This window comes from Sus scrofa, chromosome 10 (assembly GCF_000003025.6).
Source record: "Sus scrofa isolate TJ Tabasco breed Duroc chromosome 10, Sscrofa11.1, whole genome shotgun sequence".
Lineage (NCBI taxonomy): Eukaryota > Metazoa > Chordata > Mammalia > Artiodactyla > Suidae > Sus > Sus scrofa.
In genome coordinates, this window is record NC_010452.4 from 13,939,428 (window position 1) to 13,962,262 (window position 22,835).

The 22,835-nt window shown below is 44.5% G+C and overlaps 1 protein-coding gene across 1 annotated transcript; it reads left to right on the forward strand.

Moving 5' to 3' along the window:
• On the forward strand, positions 511-8,549 carry H3F3A (H3 histone, family 3A). Its single transcript, NM_213930.1, is given in 4 exon segments — positions 511-546; positions 2,092-2,242; positions 3,328-3,481; positions 8,412-8,549. Coding segments are annotated over 3 exon segments (411 nt in total). The 5' UTR covers positions 511-546; positions 2,092-2,114; the 3' UTR covers positions 8,541-8,549.

The window sequence follows — 22,835 nt, forward strand, 5'->3', positions numbered from 1 at the left end:
CTGCGGCCCGAGACGCCCGCAGGTCGGGCGTTCACCCGCCGAGCCTCGGCCGGCCCGCCCCACCCCCTCACTTCCCCTCGGCGCCCCAAACCCGGGCTTCCAGAGTTCGATGACGTGTGCGCACGGAGCGGGGTGGGAGTGCGGAGCAGGGGAGCGGGAGTCAAAACTGGGGCGGGCGGGCAGCCGTCTCGGCGGGAGCGACGGCCCTTCGGCGTGTCTTTTGTGTTTGTACACACACGGCGCGAGGCTGCCGGGAGGAGGGAGCGGGCGGCGCGCGGGGGAGGGGCGAGCGCGCGCCAGCGAACGGGAGCGCGGGGGGAGGGGCGGGGGCGGGGCGCGAGCAAGGGGCGGGGGGCGGGGCCGAGCCTTCCCTCCATTGTGTGTGATTGGTTGGCGCGCGGCGCGGGGGCGGGGCGGCGTGTGTTGGGGGATAGCCTCGGTGTCAGCCATCTTTCAATTGTGTTCGCAGCCGCCGCCGCGCCGCCGTCGCTCGCCAACGCCAGCGCCGCCTCTAGCTCGCCGAGCTCCAGCCGAAGGAGAAGGGGGGTAAGTTTCCCCGTTTGCCCGCTTCCCCGGAACCGAGCCCCGCTTGCCGTCAGCCCCGGGCCGGGCCCCGGCGGTGCGGAAGGGGGGCCCCACGGTCCCTCCTGCTTGGCCCACAAACTTTTTGGCCCAGAAATGGAGAGGAGCGAGTTTCCCTCTCCCCTCAGGCGGCGGCGGCTCCGGCGGCTCCCCCGTCTCTCGCCGCCTCAGCCCAACAGCAGCAACCGCCGCGTCGCCGAGCCTGCTCTCCCTCCTCCCCGCGCCCCTGGCTCCTCTTTCTTCGGTGAAATCCCGCCCGGCGCCCCTTCCCGGGACCCCAGACCTTCACCATGACCCGCGCGGGCCTCTTAACTACAGCCCCCGGGCCCCGGCCCCCAGTTTTCGGGCGGGAAAAGGGTGGAAATTGCCGCTGCTTCCCACCCTGGGGTAACTCGCTTTTTGCTGCCTCCCCACAGTTGTTGCTAAGCTTCACCATCTTGTCTCTCTTCTCTGGTCACCGACCATATTTTTTCCCCCGTTTCTCTCTTCCCCATTTCAAAAAAGGAGGACAATTTTTAAAAGAGAAACATGTTTTTCTCCTTTTTTAGAGAAGCGGAAACTTGATGCATTTGAAATGCAAAAAAAAAAAACTTTTGCATTTTGGAGGGCGGCACGTGGCAGGGGATCGGGGTATTTTCAAGCGTTTTGGTGTTTTGTCTCTTTGGTAGGGAATCGGATACGTTTTGCGATTGTTTCCATTTTGTTCGGGTCTGGGAGCTCAGTTTGGCTGCGCGAGACGCTGGGAGCGAGACGGGCAGGCTGGGGGACCCTGTGCCGAGGGGCCGGTGGAGGCGAAACCAAAAGTTTATGTCGTGCTTGGGGTGGACCGGTCGGTCGCTCTCGTGCGTTAATTAAAGCCTGGGTGCGGGGCACTTGTTTTTATTTCATTGCGAAGCCTCGGAGGACTGGACGGCGAGGACGGGGCTTTGTAGAATGCTCGCTTGGTGGTAGCTGTTGTTCCCCTCTTGTTTTTGGAGACGCCTTTTTGTCAACAGAACTGTAGAGATGCAAAATCAGGAATGTTTTCTGATATTTACAGCAGTCTATCAACTGCCAGACGTAAAGGGGGGGGCAGCGCGGGGGGGGCTAAAACCTTTTTTGCTGTAATTTGACGCGACCTTTCTGTGGTTTGTGGCTTCATTATTTTGACTTATTCGTTGATCGGATGTTTACAGACATTTCTAATTTCTACTTTAATTAAAGAAATTGAAGCGAAGGCAGATAGGGGTCTTTTTGTTTTGCCATTTATCGCTCAGATTTAGCATTTTGAGAGGTGACTGGTGTTAATGCTAACAATTTTCTAGTACTACAGTTTGTTTCAAGAAGTCATATTTGGGTGGTAGGCGTAATCTGCACCCTTTCAAATTATGTAACATTACGGACATTTTTAAATACTGAGCCAAATTTTCAGATTGGGGGGGCGCGGTGGCAGTGGCAGGAAAACTTGTATGTTTGGTGGTTGCATGTGGTGATTTTTTTTTTTTTTTTTTTTTTTTTTGATGCTGGTAGGTAAGTAAGGAGGTCTCTATACCATGGCTCGTACAAAGCAGACCGCCCGCAAATCGACTGGTGGTAAAGCACCGAGGAAGCAACTGGCTACAAAAGCCGCTCGCAAGAGTGCGCCCTCTACTGGAGGGGTGAAGAAACCTCATCGTTACAGGTATTAAAAAGACGGGAAAAAAATGGGGCAAAGTGTATCTTCCGAAGTAATAGCTATACAATCTAATAAAAAGATGTATAATAAGCATCCTTTTTGCCTTAGGGAAACTGGTATTTTTTTCCCCTTTTGGTTATTTACTAAATTTTATATTTGGTGTTGGGTTTTATTAAGGACCATGTTTAATTTCGAAGCTGTAATCTTAGCTTAAGGGAGATGTTGCATCAGTAATATCGTTAATGCTATGGAGTAAAATTTTATTTAGCTGACACATTAGAAGTTTTTTAAATAATAAAGTATTGTTTTTTAAATACCCTTTTGAGGATGCTCTTGATTGTTGTCAAAATAATTTTATCACGATTGGGAGAATTTTTAGTCCTTCATTTACTTAAATTGGGTTATTTCCGTCTATTAAAACATTAGTTTTGAACTACCCTGAGCAGTGTTGTTAAGGGCATCTGCCATTAGAGGGCAGAAGTTATCCGTATTTAGGTGCCCTCTGTGAATGATTTTACAGTTAACCTAAAGTAAAAGCTGGTACAGTGGAAGAAATAAGTCAGAATTGAGGTAATTTTCTGGCTGAAAATCAGTTAAAAAAAGAAAAAACTTCTATATGGAAGACACCTCACACAGTCAAGAGTATTCAGATTTAATCATTGATGAGTGATGGTCCTAGTCAAACTAAAGGTGTTCTGGGAAACCAAACTTAATGTAAGTGTATTTTTAAATGAAGCTCATTGGGTTGTGTTGGTAGGACTTTTAGAAGAATTGAGGGTGCTGATATGATAATTATTACAGAAGTTAGTTAAGTATATATGAAAGATGAAGAAAATAAAGGGGATTTTGATTAAACTCCCTGCCAGGAATCTACATTAATACCATGCTTTTTGCTCTAAAGGTATTGTGGTGTTACTCTTAATAGACTTGAATATTCAGGTCATAAATTGATAAGTGAAATTTGATACCAAACCTGAAGAATAGTTAGGTGATTTTTTGGGGGGGGGGAGCGACAGCATCGCTTCAAAGCTGATCACTCTTATGTCTTTATGTATTTGGTAACCATTTCTTTAATGTGTTTTGCTTTAAAGGCCTGGTACCGTGGCACTCCGTGAAATTAGACGTTATCAGAAGTCCACTGAACTTCTGATTCGCAAGCTTCCCTTCCAGCGTCTGGTGCGGGAAATTGCTCAGGACTTCAAAACAGATCTGCGCTTCCAGAGTGCAGCTATTGGTGCTTTGCAGGTAAAATGGTGGGTGGGAAAGGCTCTAAAGAGTTGGCGGTACTGCTTTGTACCAAGAACAGTTCTAAATCTTTGCATATGCCTGTGCAATTTAATCACCACAAACTGATGAGGTACGTGATAACTATTTCACTGTTGAGGTGTCAGAAAGGTTAAGTTGCTCAAGGACATACTTACAGATATGTAGTTTTAGACTTTGAGACACTGAGATGTTTAAAGGGAAAAAAAGCCCTCTAGTTCAGCTGACTTGCTGCAGGACATTAAGAAGTCATGGGGCTAAAGGTCTGTATTGGTGATTAGATTCAAACAGTGACAATTTTTTAGGGAAGTTAGAATAAATGGCTTCCAGCACCTGAAGAGGTGATTGCAAATACAGAAATATGTGGGGTGAGAATTGGCAGTATTAAGTGTGCATTGAGGTAAAAGAAGCATGAGTGGTAGTTAGGATTGGATTGACAATAGGGAGGAAAAGATAGGCTTGTAAAAGAGAAATTCGAAGACTTGTTTGCTGAAAGGGATTATGTATGGATTTCTACTTAAATGGCAAACAGTGAATTTACTCTTAGCTCCAGTGTGTCAGAACTTTGAGAAATACTGTTTTAGCTGTGGTTATATATTTGAAATATTGATGGTTTATGCTACAATTAAAACTTGAAATGCCTACAAGTAAGATTTGATTAGTTATATAGATATAATTAACATCAATCACTTAAGGAACCTATTACTATTATGTTAATGTGTTTGGCATTAGTTAGATCATTGTAACTCAAAGTGTGGTAAGACTACCACCTCCATCAGAGCATGGGGTTGGAGGTGATTAAAAATGCGTGGAATGTTAGGCACCACCACAGACCTGAATCTGGAATCTCTTGGGGGAGGGTCCAGAATCTACATAGATTCCATTGGAGGATTTTTCAGGGCTGCTGTTGCCAAGCTTTTCCTTTATGTGTGAGGAAGATTTGATAGGTGGATTCTACCCTGAAGTGTAATTGGTTGAGCTGTTTCTATGGTTAGTCTGAACTTCACTTGATTGGTGAATTCCAGGAGTAGACATTCATTAAATTCTCAATGAATTGAAATTACTGAAATTTCAAACTACTAAAATCTTCCAATGCTAGTACCTAAAACCTTTATTTTGTTTTAATCATTGACCATCTCTAGAGCCCATTTTATTACTACAATTGCTGATCACATTTCCCCTCTAATTTTAAATATTGAGATATTACAGTATTCTCAGGCACTGATTCAAAGCTGCTCATTTTGTTTAGCAGGGCTCTTCTTGAAGAACACAACATTATACTTGAAAGTCCAACAATGTTGAGCTTAAGTGTCAGTGATGGAGCTTTGTGAATTAATTACTAAACAGTATGGGTGAAAGACTATTGTGGGGTGTTTTTGGTTTTTTGTTTGTTTGTTTGTTTTGTTTTGTTTTTTTGCTTTTTAGGGCTGCATATGGAGGTTCCCAGGCCAGGGGTCCAATCTGAGCTATAGCTGCTGGCCTACACCACAGCTCACAGCAATGCCAGATGCTTAACCCACTGAGCAAGGCCAGGGATCAAACCTGCAACCTCATGGTTCCTATTCGGATTCGTTTTTGCTGAGCCATGACGGGAAGTCCAAGACTGTTGTCTTTTTCAAATTTGTATCTGAATTTTCATGTTGCTGTTTATTAAGATATGTATTTTATGTATGTCATTAAGTGTAGTTGTACTGGTTTTTAGCAAAATGTTCAACTCTGCTACCTGTAGTACTTTAGCATTAGGTAGCTCTTTATTGGAAGAGTAATCTTAGTAGTTAGAAGTTTTTTTAAAAACAGCTACATGAGGACGGGAAGTAGTCCAATGAGGATGATAGAGAAATTAGTCTAAGTTTGCCGTAGATAATCAAGAATGAACTAACTTAAAATTTAGTCTTTGCCACTAATAGTTTGAACTAAGGCATCCTTGAGTTAAAAATGGACATTGGTGGTTTAAAATGGTAGAAGTCAGACATTGAATATATTGAAAATGTTGTGAATTAACATTTCCTTCCAGTCATAAGATATTTTTTATTTTGCTATTATCTCAAAATTATGTTCATTTGGCTATAAATTAATGTAGAGGTCTTTAATTCCCATTATAGCCTTAATGTTTAGGAGACTTTGGGACCTTGGTAATAGAATTAGAAATATATGGGTCATAGTTAAATTCCCTGTGAGTAATGACTCTCCTCCCAGACCTGACCAGACAAAACCCTGTGAAACCTGTGGTCAGATTCTAAGACAGCAGTGAGAGCCCCAGCTGCCTTTGAGTGGTATTAGGGGAGCCAATGGATCATTCCACTTCAAATGATCTCTGAATTGTAGGACTTGTTTACTTGTCCATATACCAGCTTAGGGTGCTGTGTTTTTGCAAAAGCCTTCCAGGTTTGCACGATCCTAAAATATGCTGGGTGAGACAAATTGAACTGGTTTCTATCTTAGGGAACTTAGGTCCTAATATCTGAAGTCCTAGTATCTGAAGGCTACAATATGCTATGTTTTCCAAACTTTTTACCTATTTCTCAAATATCCCAAGAATGAATCCCTGAATATTAGGGACTTCTACTTTTAATATATTCTTTGGAATAGGTAAGAAGGGATTATTTGCATAGAAAAGATCAAATTTCAGTTATAGTTAGATAAGAAAAACCCAGCAAATACTTTTCAAACCTCTACTTGAGGGCAAGGCAGTGTGAGTATAAAATAAGATCACTGTTAAGTAATTTAAGGGCTTTAAAAGTGACTGATGTACTATGCCAATTATGAGTGCCAAGGAATTAGGAGGGTTCAAAGTTATCTGCACCTGGGAACTAGGGGCAAGAGAAGTGTTTGGTTTCTCCTTCATGGAATAGTCTTGAACTCGGCCTTAAAAGGTAGATAAATAAAACTTGGCTCTTGATAACAAAAGATGAAGAAAGTCATGTAAGGATAGTAAAATTTGAGTGAAACAAATTTTTATAGAAGAGAGATAGGCTAAAAAGGTAAAGGTGCAGTTCCTGCTATGGTGTGGCTGTGTCTCTGCAGCTCTAGGACACAGGTTCGATCCTGGCCCAGCATTCTAGGTTAAAGAATTTGGCATTGCTGCAGCTGCAGCATAGATTACATCTGTGGCTTGGATCTGATCCCTGGCCCAGGAATTCCATGAGCCTCCAAAAAAGGAAAGAAAAAAAAAAGATGAATGGCATAAACGTGAAGGTTACAGTTTTTTTCATAAGGTGGACTAATGTAGACCATTTGAATTAATCGTTGCTGTTAGTACTTTTAAAAGCAGATCTCAAGTTTTATTGGCAAAGTCAGAAAAAAGTTGGTAAAAAGTAAATCTGGTTCTTCCCATTTGTATATCTTGTGTGTTATTTAGTATTGAGGGGCTTGAATTGCTCAAGTATTTTGTGTTTCTTTTTGTTTTATAGTTACCTAAAGGTTCCAAATTGAAGTTTGTTTTGTTTTGTTTTAAGGCCACACCTTCTGGCGTATGGAGGATCCAAGGCTAGGGGTTAAATCAGAGTTACAGCTGCTGGCCTACGCCACAGCATAGCAACTTGGGATCTCAGCTGTGTCTGTGACCTACACTGCAGCTCACAGCGACCCACTGAGCAAGGTCAGGGATTGAACCCCAATCTTCATGGATACTAGTCAGATTCATTTCTGCTGTACCACAATGGGAACTCCTGGAAATAATTTTAAATGTGTCTTCAACAGAGAAAACTTGCATGTAGAGAGGCCAGATAAGGTCTTCATTCAGTATTCTTAATCCACTAAAACAGTTGGACTGATGACTAGACTGGTAAAACAAAACAGTAGCTTCATTTCAAAATGAGTAAGCAGATGTTTTAAGTTGGACTAAAGGATTCTTCAACTTTTCAGATAACTATAAAATGTATAATAAAAGTTAATTATAAAAACATCTTATACTGTTTTGGGGAAAACCAGAGGGGTCAATATTAATTCTGGGGGGTTACAAATGCCAGTACATGTTGGGGTACATGGGGGGGGTACAGTTAGTAGGGGAAAGTAGGGGGCACAGCAGCAAAATAGGTTAATGTATGTAAATTAAGACGCAAGTGTTCTGGGACCCTGTAGTACTCTGAAAACTGAGGTGTTAAAGAAAAGGTAGAGAAGAAGGACCTTATGATGGAAACCTGTGGTCAGCTATATATATATATATTTTTAGGACCTCATACATGGCATATAGAGATTCTCAGGCTAGGGGTCAAATTGGAGCTACAGCTGCTGGCCTACACCACAGCAACGCCGGATCTAAGCCACGTCTGCAACCTGCATCACAGCTCACAGCATCACGTATCTTTAACATTAATCCCTTTAAAGCCAGGGATTGAACCCACATCCCCATGGATATTAGTCAGGTTCCTAAAACCTGTAAGCCACTATGGGAACTCCAAAATTGGATTTCTTGACTTAACTCAAGATATGCTTTACTAGAAATCACACATAATGTTAGAAAAAATGAAACTTTTTAAGTAACGAAATAAGTTTTGTATTATTTGGTAAAGATTAACAAGCTTGAGCTTTTCACTTTTCATAAGCTGCCTTTCAGCCTTGTCCCACAAATTATAATATGTAACCATTTGGGAGTTCCCACTAGCTGTTTAGGAACCAGTGTAGGTTGCTGCTGAGGCCTGGATTTTATTCCCAGCCCAGCATAGTGGGGTAAGGATCTGACGTTGCTGCAACTGTGGCTCAAATTTGATCTCTGGCCCAGGAACTCACACATGCCATGGGTGCAGCCAAATTAATTATTTAATTAAAAGAAAATGTGAGCATTTGGTAAAATAGTCAACATCTCCTGAAGTAGGATTTTAAAGGGCTCAAAAACTTGATCATTTTAACTGATAAAGATGTATCTTAACTGTTTACATTAACATTAATATGTTTTTCTTTATTCCTTTTGTAGGAGGCAAGTGAGGCCTATCTGGTTGGCCTTTTTGAAGACACCAACCTGTGTGCTATCCATGCCAAACGTGTAACAATTATGCCAAAAGACATCCAGCTAGCACGCCGCATACGTGGAGAACGTGCTTAAGAATCCACTATGATGGGAAACATTTCATTCTTTAAAAAAAAAAAAAATTCTCTTCTTCCTGTTATTGGTAGTTCTGAACGTTAGATATTTTTTTTCCATGGGGTCAAAAGGTACCTAAGTATATGATTGCAAGTGGAAAAATAGGGGACAGAAATCAGGTATTGGCAGTTTTTCCATTTTCATTTGTGTGTGAATTTTTAATATAAATGCGGGGACATAAAGCATTAATGCAAGTCAAAATGTTTCAGTGAACAAGTTTCAGCAGTTCAACTTTATAACAATTATAAATAAACCTGTTAAATTTTTCTGGACAATGCCAGCATTTGGATTTTTTTAAAACAAGTAAATTTCTTATTGACTGCAACTAAATGGTGTTTGTAGCATTTTTATCATACAGTAGATTCCATCCATTCACTATACTTTTCTAACTGAGTTGTCCTACATGCAAGTACATGTTTTTAATGTTGTCTGTCTTCTGTGCTGTTCCTGTAAGTTTGCTATTAAAATACATTAAACTATACCTGCTTTTGGTCTTTACTATCAACTTACCCGTACAATCTATTCACTTGAAAGTTCCACATTCAGAATAACTTTAATTGTATCAAGTGTTTTGTCACTTTATATCTGAAACAAGACTGTTGAGAGAGGGAACACATAAGCTTTGTATGGGAAGGAATCTGGAGCTACTGGCCTTCCTCCTCATTTTTAGAAGTTTGCAGATGGAAAGTTTTATTGGCTAAGACCAGATTTTAGCTCTTTGGATATGTGAAATTTTTAACCAACAATTCCAAAACCTAGCTGGCCAGCAGAATCGCATGGAAATAGTTAAGCCTGTATAAGTAGTGGAAGTACATTTATAAACAATCTATGCTATTAAATGTATATTTAATGGTAATTTAAATTTTAACTGTCTACATCTCAAAAAATATTGCATTGGAGAGCTGGCTATTTTAAGATACTGTGTATTAATCCCTGAAGTTATTAATCAAGCACCTATAGTTCATTCTTAGCCTGTGTATATTCTGCATTGGAGTGATAGATGGATGTGAAGATGAACTTTTTTTAAGACTTAGAAAACACATCCCTAATGTACTGACTTTAGTTGTAACAGTAATGAGTGTTTGAAGCTGCTCTGGCAGCAAACTGAGATGAACTAATCAATGGGCTAAGAACAGATACCTGTCAATAGGTATAGCATTGAGTTTATGAACATAAACATTGGTCTTAAGATTTTTTTGGATTTTAAGGGCAGCACCCACAGCATATGGAGGTTCCCAGGCTAGGGTTCCAATCAGCTGCAGCTGCCAGCCTATGCCAGATCCAAGCTGTGTCTTTAACCTACACCACAGTCCATGGCAAGGCCAGATCCTTAACCCACTGAGCAAGGCCCGGGATCGAACCTGCAACTTAATGGTTTGTAGTCCAATTGTTTCCACTGCGCCACGACGGGAACTCCCTTAAGCCCCTTTTTAGCAATAACTTTTTTTTTTTGGGGCCACACCCACGGCATACGGAAGTTCCAGGCTATTGGAATTAGAGCTGCAGCTGCAGGTGTTCATTGCAGCCACAGCAACACTGGATCCTTAAACCACTGGACGGGACGAGGCCAGGGATCCAACCCACATCCTCATAGTTATTAGGTTCATTACTGCTGAGTCACAATGGGAATCCCTAATAACTCAGTTTTTAGATCATTAAGTCACAAAATCCTTCTGTGAGGGGATATGAAATTATTTTAGATCCTGTTTCTAAATTGTTAACATGGGATCTAGTCGTTGCAATATAAGCTATTAAGAGCCAATGTCAGCTGTTGAGTTTCTGCAGTTCTGGAAAGAGACAAATGATAGGCCCCTCTTTCTAGAGATAATTATTAGAGAAAATGGCAATAGGGTAGAAAAAATGGTTACCTGCTAGTCTTAATGAGCCATTTATTTACAAATAGGAGCTAACCATCCTTTGGGCTCTTAGAATTAGTCTTTTGTTCTAAAAGTTTTATCGAAATACACCAAGTGACATGACAGGCCCAGGCTACCTTCTCCATCTGGTCTTTTTTCTGCACTTTTGTTTTGCTGCTGTAATTTCCAAGTATTTGAACAGGTTACCTCTTGGGGGAGAGGATATCCACAATGTGAGGGGGAACCAAGAAATTTTTTTTTTTTTTTTTTTTAGGGCCCACGCTAGGGGTTGAATCAGAGCTGCAGCTGCCAGCCTACACCACAGCCACAGCAACACAGGATCCTTAACCTACTGGGCAAGGCCAGGGATCTTATCTGCATCCTCGTGGATGCCAGTCAGATTCATTTACCACTGTGCCACAATGGGAACTGCAAGAAAATTTTAAATACAGTGTATTTTCCAGCTTCTTGTCTTTACACCAAAATAAAATATTGATATACACAAAAGCTTTAGTGAAATAGAAGTATGTTTGATACAAAGTAGATGAGCTTGGCACTGGAAGTATGTATACAATGTTGAACTAAGAGTTATTCTTTGACTTAGATATGAGTGTGCTTGGCCACTCCCATTGATCCCTGGGTTAATGCTCATTAACTTGGGCTGGATTCTTACCTGCTATGTTTTGGAGTTGGCTATATAACTGTTTAACCTAGGAAAAGTCTGTAGTTAATTGGAGTTGGACCCAAAATGGTGTGCGAGGACCATAGCCTACACCACACCTTTGGTTAATTAAGTTCAGTTGTTAACATCTGCAGTAAGGTGGTGAATATAAAGTGAATATAAAGTATATTATGAAAGTAGTTGATTAATACCTAAAGATTCCAGAAAAATAACTTCAGATAAGTACATTTTGGGGAAATCGGGAATTCTGGAAGAATTTTAAGAAGGAATTTGGAAATGTCATTCTCTTAGGCAAGTGGAGGGAATCCTCCCTTAGCTAAATACTGTCAGGAGAGTGAACAATGCCCAAGCTCTTGCCCTTTTGATTTTGACAGCCCCGAATCTGAAGAGAATTAGTTAAACTTTGCTTTTTTTTTTTTTTCCCATTTTAGGGCCCCACTCACAGCATAGGAGGGTCCCAGGCTAGGGGTCAAATCAGAGCTACAGCTGCCAGCCTATACCACAGCCACAGCAATGTGGGTTCCAAGCTTCGTCTGTGACCTACACCACAGCTCTCGGCAATGCCAGATCCTTAACCCACTGAGCAAGGCTAGGGATCGAACCTGCAACATCATGGTTCCTAGTCAGATTTGTTAACGCCATGATGGAAACTCCCAAACTTTTCAAATTTGAATATATTGAGGATCTTCTGGATGCTGAGTATGTAAAAGTATAAAGCTGCTCCAACTTGAATTTAAATAATCCACAACCCCATTTTTCAGGTGAAGAAACCTGCCCCAAGTCACAGTAAATGGAGGAGATGGAGTTTGTTCCCCAGTAGACTAAATCCAAAGCCTTGCTTTCTGATTCCCAAAAGGAGCAGTTCCCTAGTGGTGCAGCGGTTAAGGATCTGATGTCAATGCAGGGGTTCAGCTTGGGGTGCAGCTGAGGCACGGGTTTGATCCCCAGCTCCAGGAACTTCCACATGCTGTGGGCATGCCAAAACATGCAAGAGCAGTTCATTTACTGTCAGTACTAAAATTAAGGAAAGTCTTCACAGTTGAAACAAATGGCGGTGCAGGATGAGGGGGAGAAAAAATTGGGAGTGAAAGGTCTGGAATATAAAAATTACAAGAAAACTAATATGATGCCCAGCACATGCACAGTCTTGAGCTACCCCCTTTAATTCCTCCCTTTCCCTGACCTCCATTAAATCCTGTTGACTCTTCCTCCAGAAGGGCATCCAAAACTTTTCACTTAACACTTCTACCACCCTAGTCTGAGCTGCTATCACCTCTCACTTGGACTATTGCCATCGCTTAGATCAGTCTTCATTCATCTACTCATTCCCTCTGGCCACTTCACACAGGCCCCAGAGAATGCTTCTAAAACATAAATCACTTTGGATCATTTCCCCACTTAAAAATACCTAATGGCTTCCTATGGTTCACAGAGGAACATCTAAACTGGCTCATGAGGCAGGCCCTGTGTGATCTGGCCTTGCCAATCTTCTCTTTCCACCACTTGCTTACTAAGCTGCAGCCAAACCTTCTGCTCACATACCCTTTGTCATATCCCATGGCTTTTCTTCCTTATTTAACATCTGAATTACATTACTTTTTTACTGATTCTACCTCCAGCAGAAGTTGCTGTAAGAACAGAAGGTTCACTGTCTTTTGTCTTTTTGCCATTTCTTGGGCCGCTCCCTCGGCATATGGGGAGGTTCCCAGGCTAGGGGTTTAATCGGAGCTGTAGCTGCCAGCCTACGCCAGAGCCACAGCAAAGCGGGATCCGAGCCGCAGCTGTGACCTACACCACAGCTCACAGCAATGCCAGATCATTAACCCACTGAGCAAGGGCAGGGATCGAACCCACAACCTCATGGTTCCTAGTCGGATCTGTTAACCACTGAGCTACGACAGGAACTCCAGGAGGGTTCACTGTCTTTGCCATTGTAGCCCCAGTGCTAGTACACAGTAAACTTGAATGAAAACCAATTGGCACAGTTCGTTGTGTCTCAGCAGATTATGAATCCGACTAGTATCCATGAGGATGAGGATTCAATTCCTGGCCTCACTCGGTGGATTAAAGGATCCAGCATTGCCATGAGTAGTGGTATAGGCCAGCAGCTGCAGCACAGATTCACTTCTACCCCTAGCCTGGGAACTTGCATAGGTCTGTGGGTGCAGCTCTAAAAAGCAAATAAATAAATAGGAGTTCCCATCGTGGCACAGAGGAAATGAATCTGACTAGGAACAATGAGGTTGCAGGTTCCATCCCTGGCCTTGCCCAGTGGGTTAAGGATCTGGTGTTGCTGTGAGCTGTGGTAGAGGTTGCAGACACAGCTCGGATCTGGCATTGCTGTGACTGTGGTGTAGGCCGGCAGCTGTAGCTCTGATTCAAACCCTAGCCTGGGAACCTCCATATGCTGTGGGTGTGGCCCTAAAAAAAAAAAATATATGTAAATCCAAGATATGATGGAGATACTCTTAAAAAACCATTAGCTAAGAATGAAACTATTCAAATTTCAAAAGGTAAGATAATTGCACTATTCATGAGGGAGCAGTTATATTACTAATTCATATCCACAAAATTAATTTCAGATTGATTAAAAGGCTAAACATCAAAAAATAAAATTAATAAATAACTGAAAGGAAATAACACAATATTTTAGTTCTCTTCTTGAAAACCTCTGCATCTATAAAACTGTCCCCTAGAAATGCAAAGATAAGCATGGATGAACATATTTCTCAGCACTGTTTGTAAAAACTGAACATTCTGAATAGCCTAAATATCAGTCAGTAGAATGGATAAATAAAATTTTATAGATCGATATGAAGAAATACTATGTAGCCATTAAAAAGAATGAGGCAGAGAGTCCTATCTTTGCTGATGTGGAAAGACTTCCAAGCTATATTGTTAAATAAAAAAGCAAGCTGTGGAGTCAGTATAGCATTTTTTTTTAACTGAAAATATTTTTGAAAATATTTTTTAGGAAGTTCTCTAATGGCATAGCAGGTTGAGGCTCCTGCATTCTCACCCCTGTGGCTCTGGTTGCTGCTGTGCAGTGTAGGTTCAATCCCTGGCCCAGGATTTCCCACTTACTGTTGCAAAAAAAGAGAAAAAAATACAAAAAAAAAAACCCAAAAAACAAAAAAACAAGAGAGAACCTGAATTAAACATTGCAACTCTCATTTAAAAATAAATAAATAAATATTTTTTAACTGAATGAATTTTATTATATTATAGTTGTACAATTACTATCACAACCCAATTTTATAGCATTTCCATCCCAAATCCAAGTGCCCATCCCTCCCCCCACAACCTATCTCCTTTGGAAACCATTAAGTTTTTCAATGTCTGTGAGTCAGTATCTGTTCTGCAAAGAAGTTCATTGTACACTTTTTTTGATTCCACATATAAGTGATAGCATATGACTTCACTTAGCATGATGATTTCTAGGTCCATCCACGGTTGCTGCAAATGCCATTATTTCATTCCTTTTTATGGCTGAGTAATATTCCATTGTGTACATGTACACCACATATTCTACATCCACTCCTCTGTCGATGGACATTTAGTTGCTTCCGTGTCTTGGCTATCCTACATAGTGTTGCAGTGAACATTGGAGCACATGTATCTTTTCAAGCCAGTGTAGCATTTTCCTTCTGTGAGTTTAACAACAAAAACAGTAACAAAACCCCAAATCATTGCATGTGTGTATGTACAAATTATACCCACGCAGAGACTATGTGCACACACATAGGAAAGGTCTAGAAAGATATGCACCAAACCACTAACAGTGGTAGCCTAAGGAAAGCCGAGTTGGTGGAATCAGACATTCTGGCAGAGGAGCCAGTCCCTCACAAGCTGGTCACCCAACATTTTATAACAGCAGGGACTTATGGAGAGCATGTGCCAAGCCAAGCTCTATGCTAAGTACTCTGCTTTATCTCAGGTCTCGCAAGGACCTCAAGAAGTAGACAGTTACAACCTTCATTTCAGAGATGGGAGAATGGAGGCTCAGTGTATCCCTACCTTCCCACCTCTGCTCAGCCCTAGTGTCTTGAACACACTCATGTGTTTGCAATTCCCCTTCGTGGGAATTGTCCTGTTTGGACCCCTCTAGGTTGCATCTTTTGATCATTGCATTGGTCTGGTTTGCTGGCAGTTTTAGGCTTTAAGTAGGGAACTAGCCTGGCCGATCCCAGAACCCTGGGCAGGACATTTAACCTCCATGAACCTAGGTTTACCAGTCTGAAAAACAGGGGCCACTGGTGGAACATGAGGTGATTTCATGTGACTCATAAATGAACATTTTAAGGCGATATCTATATATTTTACTAATTCATATTTTACATATACAATATGAATAATAAATAACATATATCAAACTTCTGTGATTTCAGACAGCACCTCTAAATTTTGAGTGGATTTAAAAATTTCATGCAGAAGTTCCCATCTCGGCTCAGCTGGTTGAGGAAGCCACTAGTATCCATAAGGAAACAGGTTCTATCCCTGGCCTAGATTAGTGGCTTAACAATCCGGCATTGGAGTGAGTTGCAGCGTAGGTAGCCAATGTGGTTTCAATCTGGTAGGCCAGCAGCTGCAGCTCTGATTGGACCCCTAGCCTAGAAACTTCCATATGCCACAGGTGTGGCCCTAAAAAGAAAAAAAGATTAATAAGTAAATAATAGTACAATAGTACAGGTGGTGTTGGCAAGGGCAAAATAACGAAAGTGATAGGAGAGTGGGGAATTCATGAGAGAAGCTTGAAAAAATGCTTAGTACAGAGCCAGAACACACACACACAGTGAGTGCTCAATTCACAGTAGATTTTATTGGTTATCATCATCACATTTGCATTTGAAATAAGCAGTTCTGATTCCGAGTGTAGGAGAGGGAGGTGGAGTGGGGAGAGAGGGGTGGAAAGGATTTCTGCCACCAGCCTCGGACATCCTCAAGGCGTCCCAGGCGCGGGCTTAGCCGAGAGAGGGCCCTTGGGACCTGACAGCGTGTTCGAGAAATCGGTGGCTTCATGGCCAGCGGAGCCGAGGCGACCGCTCTGGCTCCAGATTGGTCAGCAGATGGCCGCGCATCGGGTCCTTCCTGCACGTCCTGCGCGACTCGCGGCTCTCAGCGCCCGAAACGGCGCGGGCCAAGGACAGCGCTGCCCAGACTCGGGAAAGAGAATGTGGGAAAGGCTGCGGCTGCCAGCCCGCCCTTGGGAGCCGCCAGTGGGGGGCGGAGCACCGACCGAGAACCGAGCTCTCCGGCTCCTCCCCGCCCTTCGCGCCCACACCCCGTCGACCTCAGGTCAGGAGGCCTGTCCTCATGCCTTTCGAGCCACTCCTTTTCCTCCATGCCCACTGTTGTCACTCTAATGAGGGCTTTTCCTTTTTCACACTTGTCTGACCTGGGCTCTCTCTCTGCGGTCCCTCCCTTCCCAGCATCTAGCGCCAGGGAGACCTTTCTAAAATGTTAAACTGATTTTTCCAGCCCTCTCCCGCCTCGCCCAACTCCAGGACCCTTGCAGCACCGCCGCGATCTTCCGCTGTCACTGAAGGCGGCCCCGCTAGACCACGCCCCTTGGGACCCCGCCACGCCCCTCGGAGACCACGCCCCTCCGCGCCAGCAGTCTTCTGGGAGCTCCTAGAGCTGAACTCTCCGCGCGCACTTCAGCGGCGCTCCCGACCGCACCCCCAGGAGGGACGACCCGGGACGCCCCCTGCCCGCCCCCTGCCGTCCCAGCCCAGGCCACACGCGCCCGAGATGAAGCCTGCTTCCCATACCCTAGCTTCGCCAGCGACAGGGTCCGGGCTCGCTGTCCCCGCAGCCTCTCCCGGCCCTCAGATTTGAGGCCACTTCCACCGACAAGGGGCCGCTGGCCCACACTGCCTCCGGTTCAGGACCTCCCCGCACCTGGCCTGGCCCCAGGGAGGTCTGCAAGCCCAACCGCGAACTGCAACTACGGCCTGGAAGACATGTCCCACCAAGGGGTTACATGTGGCCCTTCATGGGTTTTTTATTTTTTTGGCCGTCGCCCACCGCACGTGGAGATTCCTGGGACAGGGATGGGCCAGGGATCGAACCTGCGCCAAAGCAGCAACCAGGGCTTCTGTGGCAGCAATGCAGGATCCTTAACCAGCTGTGCCATAAGGAACCCTTACACGTTGGTCCTTTGGAAAACAAAGCTGGTTAGTAGGTGGATGAAAATGTAACATTTATGAACTGAGAAGCCATTAGTCAGTAACTACTGCCGTAATTCTCGCCACGGCTCTGGGAGAGCAGTAGTTGCTGGTCCCACTGCACCCGCAAATGTCTCTGCCCCACGAAGGTGGGTTTCGGCCTTTAAACCACCCAGACCTGGAGTTCCCGTCGTGGCACAGTGGTTAACAAATCTGACTAGGAACCATGAGGTTGCAGTTTCTATCTCTGCCCTTGCTCAGTGGGTTAAGGATCTGGCCTTGCCTTGAGCTGTGGTGTAGGTCGAAGATGCGGCTCAGATCCCGCGTTGCTGTGGCTCTGGCGTAGGCCAGTGGCTACGGCTCTGGCTCCGATTAGACCCCTAGCCTGGGAATCTCCATATGCTGCAGAAGAAAAGGCAAAAGACAAAAAAGCAAATAACACCACCTGGACCTGGCTGAAACTGATCAGGAAGCAGGACTGTCAGAAGAAAGCCCGGGACACCACAGACTTTCGAGGTAGGTCACTGTGCCCTCGGCCTCCCCTGTAGCCTCCAGAGCGTCCCTGGGTCCCTTGATCCAAATGCTCCAGGTTAAACTTTATTACCCAGGGCTTCAGTCTTTGACTCAGCATCCCTCTAGGAGCTGCAAGAAAGGATGACCAGACAGTTCCAGGTAGGCGTCCTTAGGGGCCACTTGGGAAAGGGGAGCCAGCGCTGAAGGAAAGGCTGGGGGCTGGGGCGGCTGTCCAGATTAGCCTTCCTGATGGCCTCCAGGATGAACAGGATTTATACAGATCAGGACTGGAGGCACCCGGTGAGACTTCAGAATAGGATTTTACATAGGAACAAGTCATGTGGGGTTGTTGCAGCGTGATCAGCTATGAGGTTCAGGGCAAGGCATGAGGAGCTATCCCTGGGAAAGAGGGAATCCCAAGTCCTGGAGGTGTCAAGTCTTGGGGGACACCAAAAATGTGAGAGAGAAGGCCCTTCTATCTTCTAGGGAGAGGGCCTGGGAAGACCAGGGGAGGGGGCTCCAGCACAAGGCAGCCTCTGTAACACCCCAGCCCCTGCCCATAGATTTTGTTGTTGTTATTGTTTAATTTTAGGGCCACACCCGGGGCACATGGAAGCTTCCAGGCTAGGGGTCTAATCAGAGCTACAGCTGCCGGCTTATACCACAGTCACAGCAATGCGGGATCCAGAGGAACGTAGGATCCACTGCGCATCTGCAACTTACATCACAGTTCACGGCAGTGCCAGACCCTTAGCCCACTGATTCGAGGCCAGGGATAGAACCCTCGTCCTCACAGATACTAGTCAGGTTCCTTACTATCCCAAACTTTCTGCCCAGAGGTTTTAACAGGACCATTTCCTTCCTCCTCACAGAATCATGCGCTTGGCAGTGAGTCTGAGAGAAAGAGCAAGTTAAAACAGTCCTCAGCAGAGCAGGAGGACATTTTCCTCAGGAAGGGGCACACAGAAGATGCCACCTCCACTGCTGGGGATTCCAGCTAGGTGCCACTTGGTATCTCTGGAGAGCCTCTGCCCTTCCACTCAGCTGACTGTGGGATGGGGACCCTGTGGAAATCTCCCTGTGGTCCACGCTTGGGAAATAAAGAACAAAGGTTTACCTCAAGATTTCTAGGGCTGCTGGGACTTAATGCTGAAAATAGTTGACAAACAATTTAAAGGGAGGCATTCCCATCGTGGCTCAGCAGAAATGAATCTGACTAAAATCAATGAGGATGCAGGTTCAATCCCTGGCCTCGCTCAGTGGGTTAAGGGTCTGGCTTTGCTGTGAGCTGTGGTGTAGCTTGCAGACACAGCTCGGCTGTGGCTGTGGTGTAGGCCAGCAGCTGTAGCTCCAATTTGACCCCTAGCCTGGAAACCTCCATATGCTATGGGGTGGCCCTAAAAAGACAAATAACAACAACAAATAATTTAAAGGGAGATAGTTCGCTTCATATTCAGGATGAATGGATGTTTTTGAATATCTACCTTACCATGTGCGAAGTACCATGCCAAGCTTTCATTCTCATGTCGTCACAGCAACGCCGAGGAATGAGTATCTCTCTCCCAATTTTAGAGATATGGAAACTGAAGCTCAGAGCTATGAAATGACAGGCACCAATCACAATGACAAGCTATTCAGGGGCAGAATCAGAATTATAAGACAGGACTTGACTTCAATCTTGGTAGAAAGATGACTTAAGAAATATTTCCCCAGAGTTCCTGTCGTGGTGCAGCGGAAACGAACCATGAGGTTGCGGTTTGATCCCTGGCCTCGCTCAGTGGGTTAAGGATCCGGCGTTGCCGTGAGCTGTGGTGTAGGTCACAGATGTGGCTCGGATCTTGCATTGCTGTGGCTTGTGGTGTAGGCTGGCAGCTGTAGCTCTGATTGGACCCCTAGCCTGGGAACTTCCATACGCCAGGGGTGCGGCCCTAAAAAGACAAAGAGAGAAAGAGTTCCCATTGTGGCTCAGTGGGTTAAGATCCTGACTAGTATCCATGAGGATGTGGGTTCAATCCCTGGTCTCATTGGGTTAAGGATCCAGCATTGCCACGAGCTTCAGTGTAGGTTGAAGACGTGGCTTGGATCTGGTGTGGCTGTGGTACAGGCCAGCAGTTGCTGCTCAGATTCTATTCTACCCCTAGCATAGGAATTCCATATGCAGCAGGTGTGGCCCTGAAAAGCAAAATAATAACAATAATAATAAAATAAAAATACCAAAAAAGAAAAAGATGAAAGATTTGTTAGATGTTGTGAGGCATATAAGGACAAGGACCTACCTGCACATTTAGTAAGCAGAGTCTTCCAAATGGGAATGACCAGCGTCCTCACGTCGCGGTCTGTTTGCCTTATTAGCAACAGCCTCCTTTGCAATGAGGCTCACCCTTAGTGAGCAGTCACAGAGGGAACAAATGTCCCCAGATTCCGTGCCTGTTTGGAGAGTTCCACCCATCTACTCCTTCCCCAGACCTTGTCACAAGTCTTCCAGTCACATTCCTTCCACATCCCTGCCAATGACTCTGTTTAGGCCATACTTCCAGTATCTCTCGGCCAGACAAAGTGAGCCAAGTACCTCTTGGAAGTCCTGCCCACTAGGAGGATTTTCTTTCATTTTCCTTCAAGGCCACCCTAGAATGGGGCTGTAGGGTGACAGCTGTCCACTTTCTGTGCCAGCAGATGGTGCAGAACCATCTGGAAACCAGACCTGAATTGTTTTCCTTCTCAGCCAACTGATCACAAGGAACTTTCTATGAAGTCTTAGGATTAAGGGGAGAGAGGCAATGAAGAAACAGTCCCTGTGACAGGCATCTGAGCCACCTGCTCACCCAACCTACTTGTACCCTTTGAACCCACTCAGGCCCAGCCCCTTGCATGCCATTCCATGGGACAAGCCAGTGTTGAATATTTTATCTAGAGAGCCATCAGCATACCGAAGGTCACCAAGTCTTTCTCCAATGTTATCTTCTAGGAGTTTTATAGTTTTACGTTTTACACTTAGGTCTGTGATCCAGTTGGAGGTAGTTTTTGTGGCGGGTAGTAAGACTGTATCCATATTCAACTTTTTGCCTTACTTTTTTTTTTTTTTTTTTGCACTTTAGTTTTTTCTTTCTATGTGTATGGATATCCTTTTTTTTTTTTTTTTTTCCATTTTAGGGCCTCACCCGTGGCATACGGAAGTTCCCAGGCTAGGGGTTGAATTGGAGTCACAGCTACCAGCCTACAACACAGCCACAGCAATGCAGGATCTTTGACTTACATCACAGCTCACGACAACGCTGAATCCTTAACTCACTGAGTGAGGACAGGGATCAAACCCACATCCTCATGGATCCTAGTCAGGTTAGTTAACCACTGAGCCACTAAGGGAACTCCCCTGAGTTTTAACAAATGTGTGGAGTCATATAACCATCACCACAAGCAGGATCCCAACCAGCTCCATCGCCCCCCAAGATTGCCTCGAGTTCTCCCTTTGTAGTTGAACCATCTTCCCAGCCTCTAACCCCTGACAATCACTGATCTGTTCTCCACCGCAGTTTTGCCTTTTCCACAATGCCACTTAAGTGGACTTGAACAGTACATAACCTTTTAACACCAGCTTCTTTCACTCAGCACAATGACCTTGAGATTCATCCATGTCCTTGCATGTGTCCTAGTTTGTTTCTTTTGCTGAGCAGTGTCTCATGGTCTGGATAAAGCATTTGTTTATGCATTTGCTCACTGGAGAACATTTGTTTCTAGCTTAGTGACTTTTAAAAAGTTGCTATAAACCTTTGTGTAGAGGTTTTGGGGTTATAGAGGTTTGTGTTTCTCTAGGGTAAATATCTAGGAGTGGGTCCCTTCGTTTTTTAGGTCAGTTTAAATTGGACTTGGAGTTTGTGGCTCCAAGTGGCTCAGTGGGTTAAGAACCCAACTAGTATCCATGAGGATGTGGATTCTTAACTCACTGAGTTGTTGTCACTGATGTGGCTCAGGTTACTTCTGTGGCATGGGTTCAATCCCTGGCCCCGGGAACTTCCGCATGTCACAGTCTCAACCAAAAAAAAAAAAAAAAGTAATCAATTTTTGTTCCAGCTAGAGATGTCATTTCTCAGCATTCCTTGATGGTGGAACGTGAGTGGGTGATGTGCTGCTTCTAAGCTGTGGGTATGTGCTTTTCTGCACTCTCCCTTTTTCATGCACTCCAACTTAGATGGATGGGATTGTGTCCCAGCTGTAACCCTGCAGATGATGATAACAATCTAGGAGATGGAGGAGCAATGGGATAGAGGAAACCTGGGTCCCTGAATAACCCTGTGGAGCAGAGCAGCTTAGCCATCTTGAACCTCAGCTGGCCTCCTCTGCATTTCCACATGAGAAATAAGTAAACCTCTGCCTTGTTTGAATGACTTATTTATTTATTTATTTATTTATTTATTTATTTATTTTTACTTTTTAGGGCCGTACCCACAGCATATGGAGGTTCCTAGGCTAGGGGTCTAATCAGAGCTACAGCTGCCAGCCTACACCACAGCCATAGCAATGAGGGACCCAAGCTGCATCTGCAACCCACACCACAGCTCACGGCAACGCCAGATCCCTTAACTCACTGAGCGAGGCCTGGGATCGAACCTGAAACCTCATGGTTCCTTGTCAGACTTGTTTCCACTGTGCCATGACGGGAACTCCTGAGTTACTATATTTTTAAGGTCTCTTTGTATAGCAGCTTAACCTCAACCCAAATAATACTGGTAGTGTCTCAAGCCCTGTGGCTTAACCTTCCCTCAGGAAAGGGCACAGAAGAGCCTGGCTACTTTCCTCAAATGGGAATTAAAATACAGCAAGGAAAAGCCCAACCAATGCTCAGGAAATTAGCCTGCTGTAAGGTCTCCTCTGATGAGTACCTTATAACTTGTGCCAGCAAGGGGGCTCTGGGAACCTACAATAGGGAGAAGTCGCCTTCACAGCTAGTAGAAAAGACGCCAGCAGGGAAGACAGCAGCGTTCAACCGAAGACAGGATTTGGGTAGATGAAAATGGGGTATGGGAAGTTTGGAAAAAGGGAC